The 15755-nt window shown below is 37.3% G+C and overlaps 1 protein-coding gene across 1 annotated transcript; it reads left to right on the top strand.

The window, feature by feature from the left end:
• Positions 1-757: 757 nt before the first annotated feature.
• LOC102223313 (mRNA decay activator protein ZFP36-like) lies at positions 758-3305 on the top strand. Its single transcript, XM_005809028.3, has 2 exons — positions 758-881; positions 1060-3305. Exons 1-2 carry the CDS (start codon positions 849-851, stop codon positions 2269-2271), a joined length of 1245 nt encoding a protein of 414 aa, XP_005809085.1. The 5' UTR covers positions 758-848; the 3' UTR covers positions 2272-3305.
• Positions 3306-15755: the final 12450 nt, after the last annotated feature.

Below are 15755 nucleotides of genomic sequence, written 5' to 3'. Positions count from 1 at the left end.
CTGATTAGATTTCACTCTTTTTTTTTTTTTTTGGTCTTTGCTGATATTTTTTATTTGCTCATGTCTTGTTTTCAACCAAAGGTTTCTCCCTTTGACCAATCTGTACCTGAATTTGCGGCTGTGATGTAATCATCACTGAAACCAGAAGACATAGTGGAGGGGGCATGTTCTGGTAAACTCAAATGTACAGTAATACATTCTGCTCTCTATGAGACAAAAAGAAAAAACAACTCTTAGAAACTATACATTGTGTGATCATTTATCACACTTCCCGACAGTGTAGTATTAGTCACTGGAACGAGGTCAAATACTGTAAAAGTATAATTAGGTTTATGTATACAGAAAGACTCAAACGCAATTATTTTGGCATTTTCTTGAAGCTTGAATGCTTCAGATTTCTAAATCTCTCACAAATTTGGGAGGGATTTATCTTCCTTCAGGAACTTTGTGCGTGAGAGCATAAGCACATTTGGTTTGCTCTGTGCCCTAAAGAAGAGTATCTTCGAGAGCTATGTAAATAAGCCACTTCGGCTTCACATGCCTACGAAACTGAAACATTTCACACAGCTGGCTAAAAATACTCAGTTCTCTTCTGTCTTTTTCTCTCTCATTTTTTTTTCTTCTTTTTTTTCTGTTTTTCTGGAGGGGGAGGAGAAAGAGTTGTCAGAAAGAGGATCATCCGGGAACATGGCCTGTGCTGTGGAAACCCCTCCCTCCAAAGGGAGGGGTTAGCTCCCTTAAAATAGGAGCTAAGAAAGAGCAGGGTTAACACAAGTCTACACGCAGGCATTTAACACTGAACCAAGGATCAGAGCCCAGTCTTTTTGTTGCAGTCAAAGGGATACAGCATGTCCGATATGCTTGACGACATTTTGGCAAAAGTGAGTAAAAACACAACTTTTGTGGGGTTTTCTTTCTCTTTATTTATTTTTTGGTAAACTTTATGAAGTTCAAAAAGTATATCTATAAGTGTTTTTTTTTTACTCATTTGAGACATTTTGTATTGCCTCGCAGATTGTCTGTATGCTTTGTGGTAACTGTTTACATTATCTATTACAGAACTTCCCAAACTTGGCCCTGAATGAAGAGCCGCTCTTCGTACAGCTTAAGAACCCAGGGCAAAACCGACTGAACCGATCGGCCTCATTCTTCTCTCCCTCCTCCCATCCTGCTTCCTCATGCCTCAGCTCGAGCTCAGAGCACATTAACGATGATGACAATGGCAGCTCTATCTGGTCATCGAACATCTGGAGTCAGGCACTGGTTTCCAACAAAAAACAGCTTTCCTTCCGGCCTGACCGCTCCATGAGCCTGACCGAGCCCAGCAGCTCCCTGCTTCCTTCAATCGGACACCTGAAAGGCCTGGAGCCTTTCCCCCCAAGCCCTGCTACTACAGTGGCCCCCCCACCAGGATTTCCTCCCTCATCCAACCTCCCAGCCCAGGTACCACCAATGCTTTCCTCTAACCGTTACAAGACTGAGTTGTGTCGTGGCTACCAGGAGAGCGGCACTTGCAAGTATGGCAGCAAGTGTCAGTTTGCTCATGGTGAAGCCGAACTGAGAGGAATGTACCGCCACCCAAAGTATAAAACCGAGCCCTGCAGAACCTTCTACAACTTTGGGTACTGTCCGTATGGCTCACGTTGCCACTTCATCCATGAGGAGAAAATCAGTGGTGGTCCTTTATCATCTGCCAAATTCCAGCAGCAGCAAAATCCCTCTGCATCTGGCAGCCACAACCCACGTCACCAGCTACGCCAGAGTGTCAGCTTTGCTGGCTTCATGGGTCCATCCCGCAGTTCCTCTCCTCCATCATTCTCTTCACTGTTCAATGATCCCAACCTGGGATTCACCCGTGCTCCTTCAGTTTCCCCTCCTCCTGCAGATCTCCTCTCCCCCGTGTTTGGAGACTCTATGCAGAGGGAGACATCAGCATTCCAGTTTGGCAGCCACCAGACCCGCACCAGCACCGGAGACATTCCTCTCATCCTGGAGTCAAAGTCTGCGCGCTGCGTGTGCAACCACGGAAATAACTTTTCCAACAATAAATCTAGAGCCTTCCCCAGCATAGTGGACCATGATGGTGGCTTGCTGTATCCTGGCAACACCGGGGGCTTCACCAGGTCCACTGGACTGCAGCGTTTCTCCTCCGAAGACTCCTTGGAGGACAGCTACAGCAGCAGCAGTTCCAGCGGGACTGAATCTCCAACTTTTGATGGGTCGGCCACCAAGAGGCTGACTGTGTTTGAGCGTTTGTCCCTGTCTGACTAAAGATAAAATCGGACAACGCAATCTAAAGAGAAAGAACTGTGACACTTGCGTAGCCTTTCTATTTTCTGACTATTTTTGAAACTCTTCAGAACAAGACAACTTAATAACACTTGTAGAAATGTAACTTATCTTTTACAAACTACACATACTAAGATGATTTTAGAACTCGAATGTTATCAGACTTTATTTTTATACTCAGAAATATGGCTTAGCCTATTAGACCTTTGTATGTGGTCTTCCAAGAGAATTACCTCCTCTGCAGGTCTTGACCCTACCAGCACATACTTTAGCTCACTGCAAATCAGTGGTGATTAAAAAAATGGCTTATCTTTTAGCGATAATCAATGATGCCTGTGCCTTAAAGACTTTTCCATCCTCTTTGCCACAAGCAGTATGTTTGATTCAGTAGCCTTAATCAGCGAGACCTGACGTGTCTATTGTATGCACTTTACAGCTAATTCAAATGGGGAAAATGTCCCAGTAGCATTCAACCAAAGCTTCATTTGTAATTCTGCTCAGTGTGTATGGAAAATGAGTGACTGTACAAGAATGCATGTAAGAATGTTTGAGTTTATTTTTCAAAACTTGGGGTGCGAGTAAATATTGCAGAATGCTGAAGGATCAAAGTATGCTAATAGATTGTTGAGTTTAGAACTGAATATTTGTATCCTGACATGCTTTTATGGTGTTTGATTCTGTAAAACGTTCTGTTTTATTTGCTCCTTTGTTAATTGCACACCATCTATAGCTTTTTTCTTTTTTTCCCCCCCCTGTTTGTTTGACAGCCTGGTTCAGGGAACACCACAGTATTCCATTTGGTTATTGGTTGGCTCTTGTTGTTAACTTAAACTAATGTATTTATTATATTTATTCATGTTTAAAAAAAAAAAAGAAACTATGTGTTTTGTACTTTTATTTATGGAGAGATATTTCCAACTCTGTGAAATAGCAATGTGAGAGAAAAAAAAAACAGAAAAAGAAAATATTATATTTTTAATTGCCTGAAAAGCAAACAATAAATTCCTAAATACAAAGAAACTTTTTGTTGACTTTTTATGGAGTTTACATTTTGGGTTTTCTGCACATCACAACTCAAAAAAATATATAAACCAAAAGATATTGTAAATTTAGACAAACTGAAGGAAAGCATGAATTAATTATCTTGGATCAGTTCCATTACATGTTTTTGTCAGCCATTAACACACTACTATGAAAAAACCTAAACCTTCTAAAGGGACGGATATCCCTTTAGTAGGTTGTATGTTTTGGCTGCCATATTCTAATGTTTGCAATAAACATGGGATTTTATAGTTAAAAATACATAATCCAAACTGTTTCCAAGAAAAGTCAGAATATTTTCCTTTCAAGAAATCTTTTTTTTGAAATTCATTGCAAGATTTTTAAGTTGCATGAGATACTCACACTCAGATTTCACTGGCTCTCACCAGGAAACTAACCTTATATGTAAATTACAAACATGTTTATTTGCTGTCATTTTTATTCAGATTTAGTAGTTGTGCAACACTGACTGAGCTTGCCAAGAAAAGCAACTAAAAACAATAGCAGTAACCACCCCTCCACTCATGTGGCTGACAACAGAAACTGTTCTTTTTCCGCCTCATTTTCACTAAAATTATTCAGGAAACTGAAGACAATTCTAAACTGCACAAAAGCTGATTTACCAGAACGGCTCACTATGTAAACTGCAGCAGTGAAATACATCCATCCCTTTCAATACTTAGAAATGTCCTAAAAGTTAGTTAAATACTACAAACATGAAACAGGGAAAGCGATGGAATTACACAACATGCCGTTTCCCAGGAAGCAAGTCATCTGCTGTCATTTCCAGCCTTGATTGATTTATGTTTTGCGAGCTAAGTGTTCTAGAGATTGTGCAAGAAGCATTTATGTGTTAAGCAGAAGTTCACAAAAGTACCCTGTTGCAACTTCCACTTTAAAATCCCTGTGAGACGATGTGTTGTGCAACAAACAAGCCACCACCCTCTCAGAGTTTGAAAGAAAGGCTTTAAAAATCTTGCCAGTAAAAAGACTTCGGAACGTTGGCTAGTGCACCATGCTTGAATTTGTCTGAGATTTCCTGTGTTGGATTTAGAAATTGTTGTGTTTTACAGTGGGCAATAATAGCCTATGTATTGTATGCATACATGACCCTGACATGTGACCTTTGACAAAGATTTGAAAACAACCTTTGCATGTTACATTGTGGGCAGATAAATCATGCTTGTGGAAACTTCTTTCATGATGGTTCCAGAGAAAATGGAAGACAAATTTAAATTTAGAAAGCCAATGAAATTACCTTTGTTAAGCAACTTTGTTTGAGTAAACCGCAAACCATTTCTACATTTTTGAAGAGAGTACTTGTACTGTGGTTTAGTTATTTTTACAGTTCGATAACTTTTCTGAGGTTCATTAAGGCTGGTTTACACTTTCACACAGATCTTGCCATGGCATGTTATTATTGTTTAAAACCTTGAACTATTTCCTATTTTATTATGTTGTTAATGCAATCTTCTATCTAGGATTGTTTGTTGGGATTTTAGGTCGTAGACATAGAACACCAAAGAGTTTATGTTTTCAAAAAGAAGGAAATAGTTCTCTTTTTTTCCCAAAAACATTTCATAGCTAAAATTTCTGAAGTCTGAGTTGTATTTATATTCAGCACCTTTTATTCTAATAAGTTGCATGGAATACTGTGCACCCAATTGCCTTCTGAAGTAAATAGAGACAACCTGTGTATAAATTAATGTTAACAAATGCAACAGACTCAGAGATTTGTTAGAGAACATTAGTAAAAGAACAACATCAGGGTTAGAAATAAAGATATTTCATATCTCATTTTCAAGAGGGACCTGAGCAAAAACTGTGCAATACATAACAACCTGGTTACAAGATAAAAACAATTAATACATATGCACAAGTATAAAACAATAAAAACAATTTAAAAACAATGACACTGTTTCATAGAATCTATGATTTGGTGACCTTTAAAGCAGAGTAAGCTATAAATCAATGTCCCTAAACTTCAAACATCTTTCAGAGCACTGTTAAAATCTGAAAATGGATAATTTGACACAATACCAAACATATCCAGACCACCCAACCACCAAAACTAACAAGCTGGACAAAGAGAGCTTTGTCCAGCTCTCTTTGTAAAAAGTAAAGAGGTCCATGGTTGGTCTGGAAGAGCTGCAGAGGTCCAGATCTCATGTGAGAGAACCTATCTCCACAAATCTGGACTGTAGAATAACATGTCAACAAGAAAACCAGAAAACCAGAAAGTCATTTTACAGTTTGCAATTAGCAGCAAAGGAAACACAGCAATCATGCTTTAGCCAAAAAGGAAAAAATCTGAACATTTTGTCCCATATGCAATTTTCTGTGTCACCCTGAACACATCATCCCTGATCTGAAACATGGTGGTGGGCTGCTGGGATCCTTTTCTCAGGAGTAACAGGGAAGCTGATTAAAACTGATATGGACACAGAATGAGTTAAATACAGAGCAATTCAGGAAGAAAACCTATTAGAGCATGCAAATGACTTGAAACTAGAGGTTTTCCTTCCAGCTGGACAATGACCCTTAACATCCAAGCAAACTAAAGTGGAATGGTTTAGATCCACATACATGCATGTGTGAGACTGGCCCAAATACTACATAATTATATTATTACATGAAAACTGAAAAATATTGTAGTGGTTTTGCCCAACATTCAGGGTATGAAGAGGTAAATGTGCTTTGCAAAAAGGTAAGACAAAACCACTCATAATATTTAACTTTTTTTTGTCGTTACTTACAACTTTTCACATCTTTAATATGTAACCAAGGTTGAACATACAATATAGAGAAAGCACAGAGCATGTTGTGCAATGCATTCTAATTATCTTTTCATGATTCTATTAGGGTTTTTTTTATTTACCACACTTTTCCTTGTTGCTAATGCATTTGCAATTACTTTGCTTCTACGTTGCTGTGTTGCTCTTCGCTAGTAAATAGAATGAAAATATCAATTTAAATTAAAGCTATAAACATATCTTACTCAAGCTGCATCATGCCATCTGCTGAGCTCCGAACACAGCTGAGACAACCGAAATTGATTTATTTCCATTGTCTATGCATCACAAATGCATGAGGAATGCAGATTTTCCGAAGAAACCTATTGAAACTGGGCCCTGAGTACACCTCAACTTAAGCCACAATTGCGCATTGTGTCTTTAAACCCAGTTCCCCTTTCGAGCCATAGCAGGATGTGTTGCCATGGTGATGGACAATGACCACATAGTGTAAACAGCAAAGCCAGAATGAAAAAAAAAAGCAGGCATGTGTTTGTTTGTTCGCAAACATTAACTTACCAGCCAGTTCACGGGACTAGGCTGGTTAAACGCCCCGTGGAACAAAAGGGCAAATATCTGAAAGCTCCACAAAGCTGGACATTTCAGGAACCTGGTGACAGCAAGCTGGTCAAAGGAAGCATTCTTTTATAAAGAGCTTCAAGTTAAACTATTTACAACAACATGGATTTTTTTTCAGCTAATAGTATTTTAGCTGTTGATTGACTTCAGCTTTTTTTCCCTCCATGTCACATTTTGCACCGCATAGATTTTTAACATAGATTTAGTAACTCCCACACAGAAATTGTTAATAATCAACCACAAACCTGCTTCTGTCAAAACAGTCTTTCCCCTAAGTCACTTGATCTAAAGACTATACATGGACTCAGACAGGCCTGTTAAAGCTGCTGCCCTTTATGGAGTACAACATTATCAATGAAACTACATGACGGAGTTGTCTGAATAGGCTGAAGTAAACGTTTGAAACAAACAGACAGGTAATTTATACACTTTAATCTTAAACCAGAGTCCCAAGAGTTTAATCGCAGGAACAACTGGTTTATAAGACATAAATCTCAGAAAATCTTCCAAGTTGTGAAGCATTAACATTTTTTCTTCTCCCATTGGATAATGAAGGGATTTTCAGTCAGCAGTTTTTTCAGGCTTTGCTGTTGATAGTTAGAACCTAGTAACCAAGTATTTATCTGTATGCGTGTGTGTAGGCGTGTGTGGGGGTGTCTGTCTGTCTGTCTACTTGCAGCGTTTGCTTAGCATATACTCTATCTCCCGTCCTCCCACCATGTCTGTCACAACCTGCGGATTAAACATTTATGGTTGAGAAATCCTTTAGCTCTAAAACATCGTCAGCCATTCAGAGTGTGACGGAGTCCGTTATGTAAGCTTTACCTCTCGCTAACAAGGTCATTGGAAAATACCACTATTTTTCCTGGAAAAGAATAACATGGAAGAGGTCAGAGCACGCTAAAATACTAAGAAACCGCTCAGTTTGTTCGCACACATTTCACTTGGTATGATCCTGTATTTTTGAGATGCTGTTTTTTAATGTGTGACACTACCAATGGAGAGACAAATCCTGTCATTACAGGTGGCAGTAATAACCAAATCTGACATATCAAATTACTTGTTATTACCCTGTGATGTTTGATTTCAATGCTTTTTTTAATGCTCTATGTTGTGCACCAGGAAAAAGTGAGAAATGACAAGTGTTGAGTCACTTCACCAAGGTAGGTTTGGGCATCTAAGTAAGTGGGTCAAAGCTTTTAAAGGGAGGGGAACTGATGAAGGTAGAAAGATCAGCATCAGCATTTGGGAGTGTAAATGCTCTTGGATTCAGTGTCCCTGCAGTGAATTGTAGCTTCCTATTTGGTGTGCAAATAGAAATCCTTGAGCAAAATTATTTCATGCTGCTGACAGATTGATCAAAAAATAGTTGATTATTTGCTACGTCGTTTGAGTGACTGCCGAAAACATTGTTTATAAGTTGCTAGTTGTCTCGTCTTTACGTTGGCATATCAGTTGATAAAGGGAACAAATATTCAAAGAACTACTATGTAATATGTAACAACTTTTTCAGAATGATCTCTGAAACTTTTAATGTAATTCAGACTTTTGATAGATTCATATTATAAACTGAATGTGATAAAGTGCTATGAATAAAATGGCTACAAATCTGATTTAAATAATATTTTAATAAGTTGGCTATTACACAACATTGATAAATTGTTTGTCTTTTAAAGACCCCTTTTAAACTGAATTGACATAATGTATTGTCTCCAAAAGGCAATTCCTTTAATAGCAGACTACAAAATGTACACACAATAGCAAACACTCACAAGGAAAAATAAAAATTAAAAATGAAGCACATTCTTGCATGACAAAACAAAACAAAAAAAAAAACAGGCATATCATAATCATTTTATGTTGTGTTGCTTTGGAGTCCCTGATGATAGCTTTAACAGCAGGGTATAAAATAATGTGGGCACAACACATAGACCATTGTCTGCCAATGTGATTTACCAAAACACAAAACTATTCCTCTCTTACAGTAAATACTGACTGATTTATCAGAAAAGTCAAAGGAGCTGCATGTGGGCTCCAGAGAAATTATGGATAACTGGCGGAAGTGTCAATAACTGCGAAGTGGAGGAGAAGAAAGGAGGAAATGTTTGTGTTGTGACATCAGAGTATCGGAGGGGAAGTGCAATCCTTTTATAGCCATGTTCTATCACTTAGTTACATTCCTCAGCTACAGGCTCCAGTTCACCCCTCCTACTGTGCTGTAATCTAACTCCACTTGTGTGACGCAAACACAACAGAGAGCAGACACAGGAGATGGAGGAGGAGGAGGAGGAAGGTGGAGGAGTAGAGCAGTGTGTGAGGGTGAAGGCAGAGTAAAAATCCCCTAACTTCCCCCCCTCTCTGTCGACTATGTTCACCACTTCTCAGTTCCTGATGATCCACTCTTCCTCTCTCGAATTTTACTTTCACTAGTGGGTCTCTTTGGTACTAAAGGTATCCTTGGAGGGATTTAGGACAATCTCCCATTTACAGTAGCACGCTTTTATGGAGATTTTGATGTGTCTTAAAGCAAGGCCTCAGGAAATATTTTTGACATTTTAATGATAAAGTATCACTATGCTGGAATCTGAACATTTCAAGTCTCACTAGTGTGGTTTGATTTTAAGTACCATGCAAGATGATGAATTAATAATCACATATAGGTATGCTCAAAAACAACATGTGTAGAAGTAGGAAGTTATAAGTGACAGCACATGTTGCTATTGACTTAAGTTGATTCACTTTGGTTTCCTTACTTAATAAAAACAAGAAATAAAGTATGAATGAAGCACTGTGAAAAGCACAAAACAGTACATCTGTAGACTTTAGTGGACTCTAAAAAACCAGATTTGTTCCTTGAATTAGAGTCTTTGGTCAGACTGCTGAGTCATAAATGGACGGATGCTATAAAGACTGTATAACCAAGACCAAGTTTTATTGTACTCTTCCAAGAGTTTATGTCTTGTAAATCAGAAATTTGGGTTAAACTTTGATCAGGCTAAATAGACTCATAATCATAAAGTCCTTTGTGATAAACTGACTCTGAACCCATTGCCAAGATAAGCTTGAGGTCATATCCATTGACATACGGCTCTGGAAAAAATTAAGAGTCCACTGCACTGAACCCCATTGAAAACCTCATGGTTATTCCACTAAATATTGTTTTCTAAACTCTTCCTGAGTTAGAACATTAGTGTTGTTGCATCTTTTTTGTTATTTTGACCATATCTCATTTTCTGCAAATACATACTAAATTGTTGTCAGTAGTTAATAGAATAAAAGAACAATGTTCATTTTACTCAAACATATACATTTGAAAAGTAGAATTAGAGAAACTGACTCGGACAGCGCCTATTAGTTGTCCAGTTCAGTAATATATTAGCTGTGATAGTTAGTGATGTGCACCTGCAGGCGCCATTATTATTCACTGCGTCAAGAAAACCATACTTTTCATTGCAATGTGGGATAGTCATACATCCCACATACAAGAAATAATGGTCATAGCACCCTTATTTTTTGTATGATTTCTATAATATTTTGTCTGAGAAAATTGTAAATGTTTTAATATGTAAAACATGTGTCTCCCTGGAAATAAATCTATAAACAGTTTGGTTTCTGTTAGTTCTGTCAAGATGCAAGAAAGGTCTAAACAAATTTTAGTTGTATATTGGACAATTACTTTAATTTTACATAACTGTCGCTATAGGAACCATAGCTTGTTAAATACGTCATGAGATATCTTATCCTTTTTGATTATTGTTATGAATATTAGTCAAATTAAGTTTGTCACTTCTTGAACTTTCACAACTTACTGTGGCTGCATAGTGCTACAATGAATTTTTCTTGTTACTCTCTTCCTATTAGCTATACTCAGCGCTCACACATTTGTTGCTGTGGCAACCACATAACAACTCCACTAGGCAGCAGTGAAGAAATAATGTACAAGTGTATCAGTAACATCAAAACCATAAAACATGCGAGAATTTCCCAAGCAAAGAACGGAACATAAAACCCACAAACAGAACAATCAGTTTATTACAGTATTATGTTTTATAACTTGATGTCAATTGTGCAAATATTGGTAAGTGGTGGCGTGAACAGGAGCGGTGGTTGGTCAGCTAATTTAACACCTGATCTAATGATGATCTGTCATCATCACATCAGCGGGTGTGGGTCTTAGTTAACCAAAGCAAAACACAGAGAACTGTGGAGCATAGGTACATGATACGGTTGTAATTAATCAAGCTGAGATGCATGACCTTCTTCCTAAATGTTCATTATTTTTTTAAATGAAAACTTTTTTCTGACTTGTGAAAAGTTATAGTCTTAGACTTTATCTAGCTTTTGTAATGTTGACCATTAATAGCAAAACATTGCATCCATTTTTAGATTCTTCTTCATTAATGTTTGATCGTTGTCTTTTTCCCAACCACCAATATTTCTAACTCAATGCATAACAATGGTGCATGTTTGTCACACGATAGTTACGTGATGTCCAACTCAGTAATGTTGGACATCACGAGGTATGAGGTATGAGGTCATAAAGTCAAAGTTAAAGGTCAGACCTTTAACTTTGACAAAAGGTAATGAGTCTTTTGTTTTTAAGGGGCAGTATTATGCAAAATCAACTTTTATTTAGCTTTACATCATGTTAAAATGTTATTCCTACATCAAAAACATATCTGGGATGTTTCCTTGATTCTCTCATGCATATTTGAGAAATCCTATTGAGCTGTGCAAACTACCTTGTGTTACTGCCTTCGAGGCTGAAGCTCCTACTCTAAGCTGCAATTTCCAAGCTTATCAACTTCTGCCTCACAGAACAGCCATCTTTCACGATTCCCTGACTCAGCTTCTTCAAACTAGCTTGCAGCAATTAGCAAACATCAGCTGAAACAGTGTATTTGCTGAGCTCATTATATGAGCTACTAGTAATGACTCCCTGAAGGTGGAGTGAAAGAGCAAGAGTTTCTTGAAGAGACAGAGATCCAATTTCAAGGCATAACATTAATAAAGAGATCATTTCTTTTAAGTCATATTTGAGATATATAACTGAAGATAACAGTTATTGATTGTAATAGTTCCCTTTGTTGTGATAGAAAAACATTTTATTGAATAAGTTTGTACAAAATTAAAGAAACAGTTGTGAAAGGCTAGCAGCTAGACAGCTAGTCCATGTCACCATGCTAAAGTGACGTTGTCAGGATTCATAATATAATTTAAAAGTCTTTTGTGAAAGTGTGGACATTTAAAATCTGTTAATATAGTGTATTAAATAGATATTTTTACAGTTTAATAGTTTCAAATAACTACATTTAGCTGAGTGTCTCTGTCTAGTTTTTAGCTTTCTATGGCTCAGAGAATTATCTCTTTACTACACACTATGACTGAAAAAATACAGAATTTAATTAAAAAAATTAAAACAAATTCAATTAACCTCATAACGTGCTTGTCGCTGGATATAAATATATCTGGCCAATTTCATTAATAAAAGATATATCTTCTATGCTGCATAGAAACTCAGTAGAATTAAATTTTGTAACCTATGGAACATCATAGGAAAATGTTACTGACATAATTACATTTATTTAATATCCCTGGGCCTTGACTTGATACCCTTCTTCCCCCCACCTCCAAACACACACACACATATATATATATTTGTATATATATACACATATCCGCCCTAGGACCTCATCTGTCTTTTCAGTGTTTAGCCTTTTATAGCCTGATGTGTTTCTTCTGGGTGTTGGGCAGGAAAAGAAAGTCCCGTCAGCCAGTTTCACATCTATTTCTGTTATTAAAATAGATCTTTCAAAACATACTGGCCCATACATGTTCACTTCACACTTCCTGTTTCTAAAGCCTCAACTGGTACTTCTCCTTTTAGACTTTGCACTTCCTGTTTTTATTTCCTTTTCTCATGATCGTATGAAAATACATTATAACCGTTTTGGTGGGTCTATTGACAGCAGATGTGTGACACACCAGAATAAAAACAGCTTTCTGTGTAAAAGGGCACATGACTGAATGTTGCAGGCATTAGTGCTGGAGAGGGCTGGTTTGGTCTTAAAGTACAAAGCACTTTTTGTCGTTATGCAAACTTATGGTTTACAAACTTGAAAGATTTTAGCAAGAAAGATTTCATTTCCTATTTCTTTGAAAATTTAGAGGGGGGGCAATGCAACATAGATGGAAAATTTGTATAAACATGTCACTGCTGCACCAAAATGTTTTCTCCCTGCAATTTTCAGCATCTCTTTGACATTTTCCAAAGCCTGGGCCATAATACGTCAGCAGTTCCTTCCCAAGTTGATCTTACCACTTATTAGCTGAATAGTACTCTTATTTGTGGTGTTTTATTTTACCCCGATTTGTCAGTACACTGGTGTGGTAGGATCCAGGATGAGTTGGCAGAAAACAGCAGGCAAAGAATATCTGAATGTTTAATTCTCAAGTGGAAGGCAAGCCACAACATGGCTACAGAAACAGGAAAATCCACCATTAAACCTAACCAAACCTAACCAAGAAATCATGATCTGACATAAATTTGCTATAAAGGTATTCCTGATTAAACTTTAGCTTTAATAACATAAAGCTACAGATTTTTTTAAGTTTAATCAGTAATACTTTTATAACAAATTTATGTCAGATCATGATTTCTTGGTTAATGATAAGTTGTCATAACAAAGACATTTTGTATTAAACTTTGTATTAAAAGTGTCATAATTTACTGAATGACACTTTCATGAAGACTTACTCATGTTTATGACGGTGTCATGACAGTCTTATTCTCAACCCATCAAATAAAGTGTTACCAAAAATTATATAGAGCTGAAAACCAGGAGTAACAGATGTCTCACAAGCCCAATGGCCTGGCACTAAGCAAAGGAAACTGGGCTTAATATTTACCAAGGGAATAAAGGATTTACACACCGCACAGGAATCAGTGTTGTCAAATCAAAACCAATATTTAAACGAGAGCATAAAGAAAATTTACAACACACAAAGTTACAGAGAACAATAATACCTTAAAGATTAATTATTATGAAAGCATCTGTTACTGTTTAACACCCTGAAAGTCATTCCAGTTCTACTTCCCCCCAACAGGTCAAAGTATCAGTTTTGACTACCTTGTTATGCTGTAGAATCTCACCAAGTTCATTGGGTGTGAATGTCTCACAAATACGCACCACTTGGCAACATATGCCAAAGTAACACTGTCATTTCTTGTTAAGCATGTTGGTGTATCTAAAAACAGCTCTTGTATGGTCTAAATATGGAGAAATATATTGCAGTCTGTGACACATTAAGCCTTGTCACTGCTGTGATGTATGTTGAGCCTGTGTAGGGATGAAGATTGTGCAGTTCAGTTTGAAGGTTGGTGTAGTGTGACTTGAGGAGTTGATATGTACACGTTGTAACAGTGCCATCTAAGTGCAGCATATGTGGTGCCTTTGAGTTGCAACATTCCATTTTGACAAGCCAGAAAAAGTCTGTTGGTACTCTGAATCATCTTTTCTTAATTATCAGATGTATAAAGACATTATTTAATTAAAGTAGTGTATCATCATATCATCATCATGCAGCTATTGATAATAGTCTTTAAAAAATGTCCAAAGGCTGACAGATTCAGTGACTGCTTACCATCAAAAATGATCAATTTGTTAATGCAAGACTTTCATTTGTAGAGTAGAACGGTTGTTCCCTCCAGTGGATTAAATTGTTTTTTTACAAACTTGTTTCTGCTAAAAAGTGTGGCCCAACTCAGTTGTAAAGGTGTCCCCAATACTCTCAACAAATTCCAAATTGTTCGTTGCGTTCCTATTCATCAGATTATTTACGCGAAACAGGTCTTCATTTACATGTGAAAATGAGTATCATGGCGTCTTTTTTTGTACACACGTCATTTACAGATGAATTGCAAGTTATTCAGCAATTTGTTTTACACATAACTGCCAGAAAGTGTCCCTAAATGGCCACACACATAATGAGATTATCAGTGCAAGATAAAATCCCATAGCACAAAATGAGAAGCACTCTGCAGTCGCCTAATTAGCGCTTGCTGTTTCTTGAATTGATATGCATATATCTTAGGAACATCTAAAGCAGCACAGCTGTGAAATATCCACAAAATATAATTGAGATAGTGGCATGCTTTCTGTGTAGTTGCTGTAATCTATCTAAAATAGAGGTGAACTTCAATGCATATTTGAAAAGAAAATTTTCATTTCTTTATTTTTGATTTCCAATATGATTTCAAACATCCGTCTGCATAACTTATGTGTCCAAGATGACCTGTATTTTAAGTCCTTTCTTTAAAACACACAATGCTGATGGGGCACAATTTTGGCTCAGTTGCCTTTTTGTCAATGCCTGTTATTTTAGGCCCGTATTTCATATTTAGGCTAAAATCAGCAAAGGGCTTGTGGCTGCCGAGTCAATTCATGACACAGCATGGACATCGAAGACCTGAGCACAATAGGCCTCTTTGTGAGCTTGCACGTGTATGAACATATACACAGTGGTGTTTGAACAGGTGGGTTGAAAAAAGTGAGTGGTGTGTGTATGCGTGTAGGCGTGTTTCTGGTGGGTTTGGTTATTAAAAAGGAAAGGAATGGATACAGCATGTGTGTATTTAGCCTTGGCTGACCTCCCAGGAATACATACCACAGGGACACTAGCAGCGCCGACACCAGCAGAATTCCTTCCTATAAAAATAAGCATCGTCGAAACAAAGAAAACAGGAGGGGAAAAAAATCAGGAACAAATACAAACATAGGGGTTAATGGTGAGCAAACAAAGTAGGCCTGTTACAATGAGTTATTATGCATCTATGCAAAAATAAAAAAATAACATGATGTACTCATTTGGATCTCATTATCATCTTTAGGCAACAAAACCACAGTCTGTATTTTTATGACACCAATAAAGTGTCATATAGCATCTGATGCTATAAGATCATCACAGCTTATCTGATAAGGTCAACTTAGTTAGCTAACAGTCTGCTCAAGACTCGTAATTTTCTTCCTCCCCTTTTGTTATCACACTACACTG

This window comes from Xiphophorus maculatus, chromosome 18 (genome assembly GCF_002775205.1).
Source record: "Xiphophorus maculatus strain JP 163 A chromosome 18, X_maculatus-5.0-male, whole genome shotgun sequence".
NCBI classification, from domain to species: Eukaryota; Metazoa; Chordata; class Actinopteri; order Cyprinodontiformes; family Poeciliidae; genus Xiphophorus; species Xiphophorus maculatus.
Note: the sequence above shows the minus strand (reverse complement) of the source record. Positions and strands in the feature narration are given on the sequence as shown.